The 17736-nt window shown below is 40.5% G+C and overlaps 1 protein-coding gene across 2 annotated transcripts; it reads right to left on the minus strand.

Moving 5' to 3' along the window:
- Nucleotides 1–1628: 1628 nt before the first annotated feature.
- On the minus strand, nucleotides 1629–17450 carry Plp1 (proteolipid protein 1). Of its 2 annotated transcripts, none has more exons than XM_020185322.2 (7): nucleotides 17304–17450; nucleotides 8423–8609; nucleotides 7520–7676; nucleotides 6196–6364; nucleotides 5673–5746; nucleotides 4793–4858; nucleotides 1629–3720 (listed from the first exon to the last, which is right to left on the minus strand). In XM_020185322.2, the coding sequence occupies exons 1-7, from the start codon at nucleotides 17305–17307 to the stop codon at nucleotides 3649–3651; spliced, it is 729 nt and encodes a 242-aa protein (XP_020040911.1). In that variant the 5' UTR covers nucleotides 17308–17450; the 3' UTR covers nucleotides 1629–3648. The 2 variants fall into 2 exon arrangements, with proteins under 2 accessions (XP_020040911.1, XP_020040910.1); XM_020185321.2 differs by having other exon boundaries at nucleotides 7415–7676.
- Between the last annotated feature and the right edge of the window lie 286 nt (nucleotides 17451–17736).

Below are 17736 nucleotides of genomic sequence, written 5' to 3' on the forward strand. Positions count from 1 at the left end.
GAGAAATCAGATGCCCACTGCAGTCAGCCATCAGCCATGCATGTTCCCTGCCTTCACTCTGGTCCACCCTGGAAGAACTTTCTGCTGTGGCTGAAGGTGAGAGAGATCCCTGAGTGTAAGATCATATTTTCATCCTCTTTCTACCACATGCTTCCAAACTCCAACCTCCCAGGGTTTAGCACAAAGCTTAGTAGGTGTTCAATTCATGTATATAGAATGAATGAATGAATGAATGAATGTCCCTTTGGACAAAGCTGCAGCTTCTACACACTGCATAACTGCACTCAGTTCTGACCCTGAAGATAGGAAAAGCCATACAACTGATGCTGTAAGAAAATGTTTCTTGTTTATTCTGCTGCATCTTGATCTTTGGCTGATCTAAGTACAAAGAGAGCTCTTTCAGTTCAGAGAAAAGAGGTTTATGGTGTGTGGGAGAGCTAAGAACAATGGGCTCAATTGATAGACTGGAGATGCTCTCAGCTTCTGAGAGCCTGGAAACACAATCTATAGATCCATCCCAGAGGGCAGAACCAAATTAAGGCAGATGGAAAACACAGCTTTCTTGGGAACTGGCTTTCACTCCTCTGAGGCAAAAATACATTCACTCTGTAGCACCCTGAATCAATTCTCCAAAACATGGTGCTGTTTCCTTGTTTGCCAGTATCTAAAAATAAGTCCTTGTCATATTTTTGTTATTTTTGTCTTAAAGTTATTCAACCAGACTCACATGCATGATATTAATTGTGATGAAGCAGAAGTTAGAGATTACAACTGAAACTACTTTTGAAGAAAGCTCTTTAACTGATGACTGACTTGTCGCCTCCAGCTAAAGTCTCCTTTTGCTTTCATCAAGCTATAGTTATGGGACAATAGATCTATGGCTAATTTTAAGTTAGCTTTCTTTTAGCTGGTCATCAGAGTACTATTGAAGAATGCCAAATTCTAACCTGGGGTTGTTACAGGGCTTTAGTGCTATGTGAGGTGGGCTAGGCTAAGCTGTTTTGGGCAGTAGGTGTCACTAATTTATCTTTTTACTAATTTATTTTAATACTGCCCTACCTACACAATTAATTTATACTTCTTTTGCTAAATCTGTTCTGTCCTATAAACATTAAACTTTTCATCTGGTACTTTCCAGGTAAATCTAAGCATTAGTCATGCATGAAGCACCAATGTGTTATTATTGGAGTAGCCAAACAATTTAAAGCAAAAGTAACAATAATTTCATGCTGAATATATCAGGGGCTGGGGCTCCACTATGTCATTGACAAAGTAGCCATATTTGACTCTGAATGAGCAGAACACTCTAAAACCCAACTTCAAAGACAAAAGAAAACTTTAGACAGACAATGAATTGGTATTAAGACCTTAGTTCTAATTCAAGTTCAGACATGTGCTTATTGGGTTTCTTTGGATAACTTACATTGCCTCTATTTTTTAGTGGCTCCAGCTATAAAAATAGAAGTGATCTATTTATCTAATATTTATTTCATAGAAGTAGTGTTAGAATCTGCTTGATTTGAAAAATAAAGCTTGATTTGATTTTGAGTTTGAGTCCTCAAACTCAGTACAATTCTTACGTTCTTATTGTGAGATTGAACAGAACAATTTACTCCAAGGACACAAAGTTTGATTGAGAACATTCTTAATTTTATTTTCTTTAATTTTATAAAATACATTTTATAAGATAAGTTTCTAAAAGTTTATTCTTTATGTGTGTTAAAATTGAAATTCTTTATCAGAAATGAAGGAAACATTTTCAGTTGATTAACTCTCTTTTTGTGTGTACATGTATGTATGTATGCATATGAGGTTTTCAGGGAAGGTTGGTTATTTGTTATGTTATTAAATGAAAACAAAATACAAGGTATAGGTTACTTCACTTTCCTTGATCTTGATTGGTTTCTTACAGGACCTTTTTCTTCTCTTTGCTCTGTGCAACCTGCAAGCTTATTTGTATACTGGTCTGAAAGCAAGTATCAAGTGTCTTTTTGTAAAGATCTTATATCTCCTTAAACCTTGCTGAAACCACTTTGGGAGGAAAAATACAACATAATTCTTTACAACAAAAGTCTACAGTAAAAAATCTTCCCTCCAATAAAAACCAGTTTTTTTTAATCCAAAGTTAACAGAAACAGGAGAAGACCAAAATCTGGGAAATATTTAGGTTTCAAACTCTTTCTGTCTGTCCTTTTCCATGGAAGCTTACCAACTGAATACCTAACAGCTTGTGTGCTTTGTTACGTGATCTATACCAAGAGAAAATAACCTTCATTAAACCTAATTCTTAACATTCCAAGACAACATTGCTAAGTAAAATCACCTCCCATTAGCCAGAAAAAAAATGATCAAACAGGTTATTTAAATTGAGGACCAAATCCACCAAATCTGTTTCTACAAAGGGCAGAATACTTATACAAAATCCTAATAGACTCATGGAACTAGCCAATTTTAAATATCATTTGTAATGCTTATTGTCCACTTTTCCTTTTTTTTTAAAGAATTATAATCAAAGACTCATTCTCCAGACCTTTTTGATACGATCCCAAACAAGTGAGAAACAAATTGGAAAATGTGAAATGTGTATCATTTTGAAACAAATCAAGATCTTCAAATCACCTACTACAGTGAATGGATAAAACCCCAGGAAAAGAGCACCATTGTGAAGATATGACAGAGACCAGAGTACACAACTAATTAACAGAAAAAAAGACATGCTGTCCAAAGTGTTATCTATCCTGAGTCTACCAGAGGGTCATCTCAGAGTTATACTGTTAGCCACCAGCAACTGCTGCTCTTTAGGCCAGTCTTATTTCTTATAAGCTCGTTTCCTTCTATTCTCAGCTCCTTGGAAACCGCAAGGTTGTCATGGTAGCTGTTATCAAGGAGTAGGGAGTGAGAAGATGTTGAAAACACCCTGTTTATCTTTCTAACACGGTATAAGGCAAGACGTCCCCTTTGTCTACAGACACTACTCTCCCTTTTGCTATAAGTAAGGTTGGCTGAGTTAGGGCTTAAATAGTCCATTGCCACGGGGGATCAATGCTCTCTTTCTAAGAGTGAAAGATCCTTGCTTTGACCCCTCTCCTAGCTGCAATAGGCAGATTTGGGCAAATGTTTTTATTGTTTTGCTAGCATTCCTCTTTTTTACCTTCTATCTTCAGTGGTAATAGGGAGACAGGAGTGCATTCTCTGTTTTTTGTACACCAAGGAGAATATATTTGGCCACTATTGATGGCAAGGAGACCAAGGACATTCCTTCTCTCTACCTCAGCATCTTTCTTCCCACTTTGTATCCATCAGAGGAAGTGCCCTTTGATAAGAAAGCACTTCCTGGTCCTCAGGAGATGCTTGGAAATTGAATTAGAGCCTCCATTCCCTTGTGACTTGCAGTTGGGGAGTCACCTTCTCAGGTATTACCCATTTCTAGCAGGAACCAGCTATGAAGCAAAATGATTAAAAGAGGTACATAAGAGGGAGAGTCCACAGAGAGACAGTAATCACTGCATGACTCTCCTTTCTTGTTATAGTCATCAAGTAATAAGAGGGCCAGTCAGCGGCAAAGGCAGAGTTAAGATGGGAGACGCAGCATTGCAGGCTGTGTGGTTAGAGCCTTGCTATTAGAGAAAGGGGGATGTCTATGGGAGATCAGAACTTGGTGCCTCGGCCCATGAGTTTAAGGACGGCGAAGTTGTAAGTGGCAGCGATCATGAAAGTGAGCTGTAGGGAACAGAAAAGAGAAGATGAATGACAGTAGAAAAGAAGCTCTCACTCCTCCAATTCTTTTGGGAATGAGGAGGGGTAGAAATAAAATCAAATAAAGGAGAAATACTACTCTGCAAAAAAAAAAAAAACCATATCCCAGGCTTTCCCTCCATACGTCTGACTAGAAATCCTGTCTGAAACATGTCCTTCTAATAGTCTAGCACTAAATTGGTCTCTACTGCCTAAGCCATGTCTCCAATACATTGCACTGAGTTTTCCTCAGGGAAGTGAACTATACCTGATTTCTATCACATCCACTTACCTGACTGACTTGGAGTCTCAGGGTATAGACATATGATCACACCATGCAACATAGCTTTCCCCTGCTTTAATGCATCAACTGATTTTACATAGTGAGAAATAGGTCAACTTTGTATAAAAGCCTCAGTGGTAGGGGAAGGCTTCTGCAAGCTCATTCTTATCCATTCACTGGTTATTCAGTGATTTCAGGTAAATCACCTCACCCTTTAGTTCCATAGGTTTTTCATTTGTGCAATGAGCAATCTACATTGACACTGTAACACTATCAGCAGGACCTGGGACATAGGATTGCATTAGAGTCATAACAATTCTAGTAATGTTAGGAGGTCCTTCCAGTATTCCCATAAGGGTAACTAAATCCATTGGACAGCATCCAAGATGGATTCATATTTATAGCATGTGGAATTCTAGGCTATAGAAAATCATGTTTAGTAAAGTTCCAGTGTTCTTATCACTGATCTGACCAGGCTCTGACTGCAAAGCACTTGACAAACATTATATGCTCTGTAAATGCCCAACATTATCACTTAGGACTGTGAATCTCTTGTCTCCTTTTTTCTTTAGGCCACTTTTCTTGTTCTTGTCTAATTTCTAAAGACTTTCTGTCTTGCCAACCCAAAGCAGAAGTATACAGCCCTATACCTTGTGGTCTCTTCCTAGTAGCTTTTCAAGGTTGGAAGGAGTCTATCTTCTTGTTTTTCAGCATAACTGCATCTAAGCTATCCTAGGACCATTTATTTGCTAAGATCATTCAAAGACAACTCACCAGGGAAACCAGTGTGGCTGCAGCTCCCACAAATGCAGCAATAAACAGGTGGAAGGTCATTTGGAACTGCAGGAAAATGCAAGAGGGAAAACTATTTTTATAACAACAAAAAATTCTCTACTGTAAATAGTGAATGCGGCTTGCTAAATGGGTTTGTGTCTGTCTTGTGTGTTAATTCTGTATTTCTAAATAAAATTTCACTTCCCTTAAGTGTAGTCCTCCCATTCTACAATGCACACCATAGCATCCAGCCCCATAGCACCCAGAGCACAGAAAATTTATAAAATAGTAGCGTGCTCTCAGATAATCAACTCTTTCCCTACACTTGTGCCCAGGGTTTCCCTCCAAACATGAAATCAATACTTTTGCTTTCTAAGAAATAGTTTACTGTCTTTCTCCCCAGGATTTACATTTATTCCCCTGCTACATTTGTGTGTAATATCTGTTCTCAAAGTGTTTTCTTTTTCAAATGTACTTATTTTGCCTCTAATTAGAGATGAAGAAGTTCTAAATTGAAAGTGTTTTATAGAACCCATGTGTGTCTCTGCACAGTCCATTCTCTTGATAAGGTTTTTAACTGAAAGGGTGAAATTTTTCATTTGGGGAATTTTGCCATTAAGCTCTATCTTTTTCTAAAGCTACACAATTCTCTTTTAAGAGATAAGAGTTTTAGAATGTAAGTCTTTCTATGCAGGTTTAGGGGAAAATAGGTGTTTCTACCATTTATGTGTATTGACTGAGGCATATTTAGCTAATATATTGTAGAAGGAATATCTATTAATTCTAAATCCAGCAAGGAAAAGGATAATCTTGAAAACTGAAAGTCATGAATAGAAATTTCTATGGTATTAGCCATTCCATTGTAAAATAGACCACTCACCTCAGCTGTTTTGCAAATGGACAGGAGGTTAGAGCCACAAACTTTTCCAGGAAAAGCATTCCATGGAAGAACACCTATGTAAGATGCAAAAAAATCAACCACGGTAAGCTTCAGGGAGGTATGAGGTTACATGGAGACTTTCCTTAGTACCACCCTCTTCCCTCTCTAATTACCTTGACTGTAAAGTTGGAGCTTGCCAACAATTTACAACAAAAGGAAAGATGCTATTGAACAGTTGCAAAATCTTGTGTTTGCTATTGAAATGTGTTACTCTGAGATTGGGAATATTCGTCCACCAGGGTAGAGCAGTGTAGATCAGTGTGAACAGCCAAGAGAATTCCTACCACTTCCAATTTCCCTTCCCAGATAAATCTCTCCAGTTTTAGGGGGAAGTTAATTAACCCAGGCATTCATCATCTTGTATTTTTTCCACAGTCACCACCCTCCTCACTCTAAGAAAAGAAACAAATATATGTTGCTTCCATAGTTGGTAGAGGAGCTAAGGCACCCATGCCCAACTCACCATACATTCTGGCATCAGCACAGAGACTGCCTATACTGGCAGAGGTCTTGCTGGGGAAAGCAATAGACTGGCAGGTGGTCCAAGTATTGAAGTAAATGTACACAGGCACAGCAGAGCAGGCAAAAACCAGGAGCCACACAACGGTCAGGGCATAGGTGATGCCCACAAACTAAAACAATTGACATAGGGTGGTTAGAAATAAGCATCACCTTGGAGATGTTGAAACACAAACTGGGAAATCCTGGAGTGGCATGTGCCAAAGAAATCTGATTCCAGAGATCTCCCTCAAATAAAATTAGTGAGCAAGGTAACTCTGCCAAGTCTTATTGGCAGTATCTCCTAGAGAAATGGCCGCAAGTGTGACGGAGGGGAAGGGGAATGGGAAGGGGTGGGAGTGAGGAGGATCCCTGGGTTAGAGAGGCTTCAGGGGACTTGGGGGGAAGATAAAGGTATAAAGAAATCAAAACAGATCTTGAAAGAAAGTGGTACCATTTTGCACCTTAGGCTGATCTTACAAAATGTTCCTTGTCACAGAATATTTGTTCCCCAGTCATTGATTAAAGCCAATATGAGATTTAAATTTCAGATACAAAAACCTTTCTAAACCAACTGCTGGCCACAAAAAAAGACGTCACCACAACCCACAAAGATCTTTGTCCCCTCAAAGATCATTAGAGACTAAAAAGCAATGTGTATTTACTGGAATTATGGATAGCCCTCAGGCAAAGATAAAACATTGAATATACAGATCTACTCTAATTCTCTATTGGAGTCTCAACAGTGTAGGATCCCAGAATATTTGGGCATTCTACCTTGGAGCCAATTATTTTCATTAATTTCTATGCTCCTCCCTCCCCCTCAGATCAAGTGTCTAAATCTCAATCCCATGAGCAGTGGTTTAGATTCTTGTGCAGTTAGATCCACTGTTGTGGTTCCTGTTAGAAAGGATACCAACATATGGCTTAGAAATGGTCTGATTGTACAAAGCATCCACAAAACTCATACTTTTCAGTTTGAGATGAAATTTTCTGGGGAACTTTTGAAACGTGAGACTAAGCCAGTCAGGCACCACGTTCTTCCTGACCATCTCGTTCGGCTGCAGCCATCACTTCCTCACTCAAAAGCTAGAGATCCAGCCTTGGGTGGGGATGAGGCCACAGACTCACGCCCAATTGTCCCCCACCCCTTGTTATTGCCACAAAATCCTGAGGATGATCACCTTGTCGGGATGTCCTAGCCATTTTCCCAAACAATGACACACCCGCTCCAAAGAATGAGCTTGATGTTGGCCTCTGGAACCCCTCCCCTTCTGGCCCCCTGTTACCGTTGCACTCAGGCCCTTGCCGCAGATGGTGGTCTTGTAGTCGCCAAAGATCTGCCTGACTGCGCCGGTGGTGTAGAAGCCCTCAGCCAGCAGGAGGGCCCCATAAAGGAAGAAGAAAGAGGCAGTTCCATAGATGACATACTGGAAGGCATGAATCCTACAGTAACAGACAGAAGAGGCAAGACAATCTTATTCATTGAAGACTCAGCTCTTTTCTCACATAGTGTGTAAAGTACATACCTAAATGGGCACCTTAACAAGGCTAGATGTTCTATAGGAGAATCACCAGGTTTTTCCTCCATACTTTTATCTTTACTAAAGTAAATGAACGGGAGCAGGTAGCCAGGAGGACAGGTTCCTCCCCCAATCCCTTGCATACCCTCTAACCTAGAGAACCAGGCCCTACACTCCTTGCCTGCTACCTCACATAGAGAGAAGCTAGACAAATAGGGAGAGAGGAGAAGGAACACTAGCCTGACTTGCTGTAGGAGCTGGAGAGATTCTGTACTAACCCTGAGCACATATAAGCAGTGTGTTAAATCAAGAGTAGTGACCCCATTCTGTTCAATCATTGTACCTCCACTGGGTTCTTTATACCTGCCACTGAGAAGGCAACTCAAGCAACATTTACCATACCTGACAAAGAAGTTAGAACATGTATGAGAAAACAGGGAGAGGTGGAAGGGGGTGGGCAGGCAAACCTCCCCTTTCTGAGTCTGACATGTCTCTTCATTTAGAGCTTCTAATGAAGCACAGGTGGAATTTGTACAGAGCGAAGACTGAAGAATCTTTTGTGGCTCTATTTCCATCTTCTACTTGTCACTAAGGTATTGGTGCATACTGTATCTCCAGGATGGAGACAAGGAAAAAGACATGGGTCTGTGTGGAAGAACAGGTACTTACACATTGATAAGATACTCATAGTCCTGGTAGTTTTTGGAGAAATAGGTCTCAATTAGCTTTTCTGTGCCAGTGAGTGCTTCATGTCCACAGCCACAGAACAGTGCCACACCAAAGAAACACAATCCAGTGGCCACCAGGGAAGCAAAGGGGGCCCCTACGAGACATCTTGCACAGCACTCTAACAAGCCTGGGAAAAAAAGAAGGGAAACATTCAGTGATGAACAATAGGTAACTCATTCAATCATACCACTTTGCTGGAATGGGAAACCTCTGTGTTCCCAAGCAAAGAAAGACTGGTAACCTTGGAGTTCAAAAACAAAAGAGTCCAGAGGTTTTGGTTTTTGAAATGTGAGATTGACCCAGAATTCTTGTTTTTGTTCCATTTTTGAAAATAAGTCCTTACCTTTAATTCCTAGAATATATGTTTAAAGAAAAGAATTTAGCATTTCAAGTAGCAAGTCAGAGGAATGATGGAATCAGTCCCTGTTTTCTTGTTTCAGTCTGTTTGTTTGGTTATTTTAATCCTTTATCAACTATTTATGGAATAAATGTGCTCACCATTGTGCTGGTTGTTACAGAAAAGACACAGACTCTACCAAATGGGATGCTTTAGTTTATTGAGGAAGAATCAACTAGGAAGATGTAACATTTTCAACTAACAATTCCAGGTAGATAAGTAAGTGGTTAAAGAGTAGATGCAGCCTACAGCCGTACCACCCTGAACATGCCCGATCTCATCTGATCTTGGAAGCTAAGTAAGGTCAGGTCTGCTTAGTACTTGGAGTTCCAAAAAAGGTGAGTGCAAACCAGACATGTTAGTGTTATCATACAAGACAGGATATGAGCTGAAAGAACATTCCAGGTGGAGAAAATGTTGGAAATTGCATGTTCTTGGATATTCCTGAACACTATGTATAATTATTGCAAGGAATGCTCAATTCTCCTTAGTCTAAATACATGAGGAGCACTCCAAAGACAAGATGGAAATTGGCATGGGACCAGAAATGATAATATAAACATTGTTATTACACACAATAATAAAAATGCAGACTTAATTATTTTTGGACACCTTGCACGACTATTTTGTTCCTCCTATACTGCAGCTTGGCCAATGTCACCACACTACAAAGAGACTTTATATCAAGTCAGCAACATATGAAACATCTTTATGGCATGAGGAAAACATACTGGGGCCTGAGAATACAGACAGCTGTCTTAAAGTGCTAAGAGTCCCTGAGATCCCCAGACCTGGTACCCCTCTGGGCGCATGTCAGTGTTATCAAGAAACCAGAAAGTCACACAAGAAGTCACAAGCTCTCGAAGTAGCTGCATCCCGTTTTCTAAGGTGTCATATGCAAGGAAACTTAATAAATGCCAAGTATATGACTAACTAGACGGGTAAAAGTATGGCTCCCTCTGGTCTCTTGGCCTGATCTGTAAAATGCAGAAAAAATGAAAATGTTTAGCAATTTAGTCAAAAATTCTTAATTTATGCATGCATGTTATATGTACACATATCGGCTAGTGTGTATATATATATATATATATACACTCTATATATGTGTGTATATACATTATATGAAATACATATATTATATGAAATATATGATACATATATGCATACATGTAAATAAATTATATGTATATATGTCAGCTAATTTTATATATCTGTTCATATAGTATACATACACAAATAATCGGCTAATGTATTGGGAAAGTGCAATTTTTAATAAGCATTTTGTGACTCCTTATAGGATAAAAACAAATTGTATTAATTTCTTAGGCTTGAATTTTGATATTCAAGCATTTCTACAGCCAAGCTCATTTATCTATAACAGGGTACCATAGGACACAGGAGTCCTTTGCCTGATCCTCTTAATATTGCCACAGTTGCATTTTAGCCTTGAATACCTGAACATTTGGTGACTTGCACAGCTGAACTGCATCAATGTGAAAGTTGAAGGAGAGACATTTGTCTCTGTTATCAGAACCACAAAATGAGGAAGACCTATTATCCACAATTCCCTGAAATGACAGGCATTCCCTGTATTCCCTGGACTTCTAAGGGCCTCTTCTTCAGAGATCCTTGTACACTGTACCAGAAATGAGGCTCAGAAGCCCAAGTCAATAGTCCAAGTATATAGCAAATGTTTGCAGAAGAACTGAGTCCCTTTCCTTTTCCACGAACTGAAGCACTGCTGCCAGAAAACTTGGCCTCCATGAGAAGCAGTCAGTTTGTAGCTATGCTGCTGTGAGTGGAGGCTGAGTTTACTCAGCATGAGTTTTACAAGAGGGCTTGGTAAGAGTGCATATGTGTGTGTGTGTGCACGCACACACACACATGTGCACATATACATGTGTAAACCAGAGAGAGAGAAATACAACAGTTGAAAATGATTGCTGTTCTTAGTAAACATTCCAGAAATTGGTCTTCCTCTTTTTCCACAGGTTACGATACTAGATGTATCCTGTAAGTCAAGAAAAAGGAAGTAAACAGTTCTGCAATTTTCCTTCTCTGCCCTTCCAACTCCTCCCAACCCTCAAACTATTAGACTCTTCTATTAAAGAAAGTCTCTGAAGCTTGGCTGGGGAGGGTGCGAAGAGAAGGTCAGTGACCCCACTGTTCCCTCTCTCCCCAGCACAGGGTCAAGGCTTGGACAGAGCCCTCCATAGCTCCCCCAGACAAAGAGGCCTTGTTTTCCCCTGAGATCTCAGGAGCCTTGTTGGTATTCTACAGGGGCCCCACAGGCCTGGGGGTGGGGAGGGGGTCAGACCCAGGGAACAATGGTAGGACTGTTTGTTTAGCCCAGGGTAAGGAGAGCAACCCACCCTAGCAAGTGATTCTCCTGGGCCCACTCACTCATCCCAGCCCTTTCACCCCTGGCTAAATGGTGGTATAGGTGTGATCAGGGATGGAGAAACATGAACTCTTGCTAGCCAAACAGGGAATTCCACTGTAAGTTTTAGCAGATGCCCCCTCTAAGTCATACACTGAAGATGGTTCTTCCTCTCGTCAAGTGATCAAATACACTAGAAATGATTTATCATCCTTGATATTTGATCACTTGATTACCGTAAAAAGAAGCAGAGAGTGTCATATGTAGTGTTCTTACTGGATGACAAAGAGCTAAGCCTTTGGAGCAACTCTGAATCATTAACTGATGCTTTTTTTACATCTATTTTATCTATTTTCTTAGAGCTTAGATAACTCTGTCCCACTGCTACTCAAAGAAAGAGACAAGAAGGACTCTAATGTGAAATCTGAAGGACATGACCTCAGATAAATCTATCACTGTTGAGCTATAAACAGTTCAACAATATCAGAATAAGCATCAGATGTTCATCTCTTCACAACTGATATTAAATGCTTGTTCTGAGGGCATTGAAATTCAGCAGAAGTGAAGAATCTGTCAGTCTGCCCAAGCAAACATCAAATTTTGATTGTAACTGGGAAAAACTCATAACATGCAAAAAAGTATTATTTCATCAAAGTAGTTGACAATTGAAGCATTCTGAAACAGGTTCATTGGGTTGACTTTGATTTTTCACCATCCAATAAATGAACTTGGGTATGTGTGAGTAATAGCCTAAAGCCACAACCCCTATTTCAGAATCCCTCATGGTTAGCAGGTATGAGCAGGACTCAGGAAGCCTGTGAGGGATTCTGGAGAAGTTCTTTGGCTCTCTCAAGAGATATTCACATTTGCAGGCTAAGTACAAACTGTGACATGGTAGAGTTCACATAAAAGAACTATATATTACCCAACGCATCTCAACTGGATAAAACTGTCTGACTTGGATGAGAGATGATAGAGAAAAACAATGACCCTCTCTAGTGTTTTCCTTTCATTTCTGTTTGTGTGGATTCAGGTAACCTAGATACTCTGGGAATTAGGAGGTCCATTCCCTTTCCTTAGAGAACTTTCCATCTTGTTTGGGAGAACAGATTTCTATCTGTGAATCAAAATCTAAAACTACCTAAACGAATATAACCAGGTCCTCTGGACAAAATGTAAACAAAGGGAAGAAATCAATTCAGAGTTGGCAACATTTATCTGTAAACTTCCAAAATAAGTCTAATAAATCTGTAATAGAATTTAAAGCTCTTCTTAACAATGTTCTCTGACAGAGATCAACAGGACCATTGAGACTCTCAGATCTTGGCCCATCCCAGTGACTCTGTTAATTCTGATGCTGTCTCTTTAAGCAGGAGCCAAGAACTCTCAAGCCCTCCCTCCTTTCCCATGCCCTCAGCACGCCTCAAGGACCAGATCCATGATGGAAATTCAGTGTGAATCTGGGAACTCATCAAAGGGAAGAAAGGAAGGGCTTTCATCAGAAAGGAATGGTAGAAAGAGACCAATTGTACCCTACACAATTCCCAGCTTGTCCCTTGAATCCAGCTGACAAAGGGAGAGATAGAAGAACCCTATACAATAGAGCTAAACAACAGGCAGGCTCATTGAGTGAGAAACTGGCCCCATCTCCCTAAGTCTCTAATATTCACTACAGTCTTACATTCCTCCCAGAACCCTCCCCTGAACCTCACCCCATGAACAGAGGCTTCCTTGATCATGGCCTATAGAAGTTGACAGGGCCAAGATACTACAGCAGCGGTGACTGGTACTAGGGATGGATGGGGACAAGTGGGTGGGTTCTAAGAATAAAACAACAATCATCAGGAGGTAACAGAGACAAAGACTTTTGCTTTTGGCCTTATCCTGGTCAGACAAAGCCCTGTCTATAATCTTGTCTTTCTTACATGATATCATCACTTATACCATTCAAGTGCTGAAGCCACAGGGACTTGGGAATCCAAGCATGCTGGATAGTCAAGTCATGTGGGCAGGGTTAAATGAAAAGGAATCCTAACCTCCTCTTTAGACAGGTATTATTACCATGCATCTGGATCATCTTTTATACACACACACACACACACACACACACAATTAATTTATAAGTAAACATTAGGAGGCTAAAATACAAGCTTGATTATTAAAATCTACATCTAGCACATTGTCTCCAGTTTGTCCAATTATGAGGAGATGAAGAAGTGCCTGGCACCAGAGACAACAGTAGCTATAACTTATTCCTTAGGCCAGTCTGCTGCCAGTTCTTCCTTTCTACATGGTTGCAGTGTGAAACTGATCTGGAGAACCTTGTTCTCCTCCTTGGGATGTCACTGACTCTTTTTCAGAGCCCTGCATGGCAGAGAGCTGAGACCAGTACAGAGGTGAGAGATTGTCCTTGGAACTATTTTGCAATATCTAAGGAGGGACTAATTAATCAGCACTTGCTGAACTTTTGATGTAAGTTTGGGCCTGTGAGTGGGAAAGAAAGGGAAAACTCTCTGTTCACTTATAACAGTTGATGTGACCCTTTCTGATCATGCCACTGCTCTGACTTAATCTTTTCTAGATCTGAAGTTCTGTGGGCAGGATGGGCATTTCTATGTTGTTTTCTTTTTTCATTTATTCGTATGTGCATACAATGTTTGGGCCATTTTTCCCCCCTCCCCCCCCGCCCCTCCCTCTCCCCTCCTACCCTCTCGCTTCCAGGCAGAAACTGTTCTGCCCTTAGCTCTAATTTTGTTGAAGAGAAAGTATAAACAATAATAAGAAAGACAAAGCATTTTTGCTAGTTGTGATAGGATAGCTACACAGGGAGATTCCTAGCATTGCTTCCACGTACAAATGTGTTACGTTCTAAGTTGATTCTCCTCGAACTGACCTTTTCTCTAGTTCCTGATCTCCTTCTCCTATTAACCTCTGCCGCTTTATAGCTTCTGCATTAGTTCCTCTGCACTGAGGACATCAAATAGTATCATGTTTTTTGGGTTTTTTTACCTATCCCCATACCTCCTTTGTGTGCTTTTGCCTTATCATGTGACTCAAGTCCAACCACATTGCTGTATTTGCCCTAGATCTAAAGTCCACATATGATGGAGAACATGATTTTTGGTCTTTCAAAGCAAAGAATTATAACCAAAGGATGATTTTTAAGGCTTCAAGATGATACACAAAAAGGCAACATGGAAAAGGATGCCACTGGTTGGGACTCTACCTTAAGGAATTTGGAGACTATATGTCATCTCCCACCTACATCCCAGGGTTGAAGATGGTACTACTCAGCTAGCTCTGAGAAACATTTCTATTGTCAGGCTGTTAAGTAGACTCCTTGCTTTCCTAGCTCAGAGCCAAGGTGAAAGCCTCTGGGAGCTGGGCAAACCACTCAATCTGCCTGGCATTCCAAGAGCTTCTCTGGCTCTGGAGAGCCAAGATGAGAAGTGATGTGGTGAAGGATGCCCTTGATCATTTTAGTCAGTATCCCTAGGGAGAATAATGCTGATCTGGATCTGGTTTCTTTTTAACTCCTACTGTTCTCGTGACATTCTTGCCACCTTGATGGGATTCAGATAGTCTTCGGGGATTTGGTAAAACTGAACCTCTGCTCTGCTTCCACATTTTTTATTGCTTTGGCTACACCCACTTACTCCAAGCTAGCCAAAATTATACTGCTTGGCAAACAGCCACTTTTGGAGGGAAGCATCACAGTCTGGTTACCAGGGTAACAGCCACTGTTCTCAGACAACAACAATGGGCTTGCAGAAGCCAATGTTTTGCTGTTCAGTGATGGCATTGTGTTACTGAGCAAAGAATAATCAATTATGGCTCTTCAGCTTTTTTCTGATTCCACTGTTGTCTCAAAGACTCATTTGGAATATCTGTCTCCCAAGTCTGATCAAATTTTTATGATCCATCACTTTCCCTAATAAACCTTTGTGCAGATAGTATTGAATTCAGTGCTCTTTTTTACATGTAATTCTAAGGGATTCTGGATTGTTCAGGTAGTGAGCATCCTGTTCCTGGAGGTGATTAAGCAGAGACTTATCAACATTTAATTTGTTGTCATAGAAATGAATTGTTCATTGAGGGTTGGCTCAGATAACTTTTTTTTTCAAGATAGTATTTCACTATGTAGCCCAGATTGGCTTTGAACTTATGATTCTCCTGCCTCAGCCTCCCAAGTGCTAGGATTATAGGCATGTGACACCATACCTGGTTCTGGCCAGATAACTTCTAAAGTTCCTTCCATTTGCAGATTCTATGATGTAATTTGTCTACTGTGATAGTTAGACAGCAACACACACCCCATCAGAAGTAATAGCAGTTCAGTACCTTGTTAGAGATGGTTTGAAATTCACAAAATATTTGAGATACTCTGTAACTGAACAGCTGGAAATTCAATGGCTACCATCATGTGTACCTGGAGCAAGTATGGCCCATTCCAATACACTTCCTCAATGGGGTGTCCATCCAGCCTTCATAATAAGAAACTGCTCCTGTGATCATCTTATTTATTCCTATCATTTCTTCAGGGCTTTTAACCTCTAAGGAAGCAACATTAAACATTCTTCTTACTCATATTCATTCTCTCTCTCTCTCTCTCTCTCTCTCTCTCTTTCTGTTTTGAATGCACAACCTACCCAGTCAGCTACCGTGACATTAGATAGGGCTCCTGATGTTACCCAGGGCAGGAACTGAGTTCTTCTAACATTCACCTCTCACCTGGTCACATTTAATTGGTCAAATGATTCTTACCCAAGCATACAAATTGTGCACAAAGAAAATCCAGTCACACCAGAAAGAGTAAGTAAGCCTGTACACATGTTATTGTGTAGTAGTTGGTCATATCATAATTTACAATTGTTATAGGGCTTCTCCATCTTCAAAGGGCTTCCACAAAATAATTACTTAATCCTCAACCCTGAAATAGACAAAGAAGTTATTGCTACCCTTGTTTTCCAGATGATGAAGTGGTGATTCATGGTGACCTGCTGATGATTGCAAAGTTCATTAGAGGCAGATTTGGGATTCGAACTTGGTTGTTCTAACTCCTAATCCAGTGTTCTATCCTCTTAACTATCATACCTGAGCACATGCTTCAGAGAGCTCTCTTAGTGATTTAGGATAAAACAATGTAAAGGCTGATACCAGCTCAATATAATCGAAAACCTGTGGATCTTGTTGGAGTCTACTGGGTACTACATTTGATGATGAATACACAGGGCAATTGAGTCTCATTTCATTCAGGATGTGTTCAAGCTGCTACATTTGCACCTTCTCCTGAATAGATACTACCAGATACTGGAACCTTATAGCTTCTTTGTTCATGCAACCTAAAGAAGCCCTCAGTTCTCAATCAATTCAGCAAAAGTCCTGAAGTCCCAGTAGCCTCTCTGTCACAGCAGGGATTAAGGCTAAATGTATGACATTTTCTAAAAATTGTCATCTATGTTTGCATGCAAACACACACATACACCTGTTCTCCATGGTAAAACCACTGAGGACTTTATTTTCATTTCCCGAACCTGAGAATGGCCTCCATAGCCATGGCCAAGCCTGAGTTCAGCTTGCTCTATTCCCCAAATTCCTACTGATGCTAAACAGGGTCCAAATTTTGTATCAAGCAAGCAGTTATTTGGTACTCTGAGGGCTAGTCTATATTCATTTGCCTCCAGCAGAACCAGGTATGCCAGCTGACATGGCCATAACCAGGGCCTTAGAATCAGGAGAAAAAGAGAAGGTAGAAGGAAGTGAGGAGGTAGGAGACACATGACCACATCCATCCTGCTGGCCACTCTTTCTGAGGACTTGTGGGATTCCACACGTGCTGCTGGAATTCTTTTGCAATAAACTATCATGCTTAGTAGAGCAGAAAAATAGTTAATCTAATTGAATGCTAAGAAATTAAGAAAGAAAACAAATGCCAAAACACAACTTATTTAAACCTTTGGAAACCCTGAACCTCAAAGTTGGAAATTTTCCTGTGAATTCCTGTGCCTGCTTAAATCTTCAATACTAAAGTTTTTGAAACTCACCCATGTCTTTGGAACTCTGACTCCAGTTGTAGCCGGCTGGCTAGTCTGCTTTGCGGCTGACTTTGTTCAGCTAGAAGGATCCTGGTCTCTCCAGTCTCCTTCTTCAGTCCTTTACTTTTCCTCTCTGAGTATCTTTGTCCTCTTCTCCTGCAATGAAAAGGGATTTCTGATTGACAGCCAACCCCCTTAAAGGGACAGGCTCACTTTCCTCCTCCTCTCCTCCTCCCCTTCTCCTCCCCTTGTCACCACCTCCTTAGGGATACTCCCTTCTTTAAGGGTTGCATCTACTCTTTCTGCCTTTCATTGCCAATTGCTTCATTTTCTTTTTTTCCCCTAAGGCTTCTCTGGAATTTTACTTTGCTGCAAAGACATCTGGAAATGTGGACTGGGGGTGGAAGTAAAATGGAGAGGTCCTGGAAGCCTCCAACTGATC

This window comes from Castor canadensis, chromosome X (assembly GCF_047511655.1).
Source record: "Castor canadensis chromosome X, mCasCan1.hap1v2, whole genome shotgun sequence".
Classification (NCBI taxonomy): domain Eukaryota; kingdom Metazoa; phylum Chordata; class Mammalia; order Rodentia; family Castoridae; genus Castor; species Castor canadensis.

Coding starts and splice junctions, on each gene's coding strand:
- Plp1 (XM_020185321.2), bottom strand. Junction 6,365..7,414: donor GGCTAGGACATCCCGACAAG/GTGATCATCCTC, acceptor CAATTGTTTTAG/TTTGTGGGCATCACCTATGC. Junction 4,859..5,672: donor CCATTTGCAAAACAGCTGAG/GTGAGTGGTCTA, acceptor ATTTTCCTGCAG/TTCCAAATGACCTTCCACCT.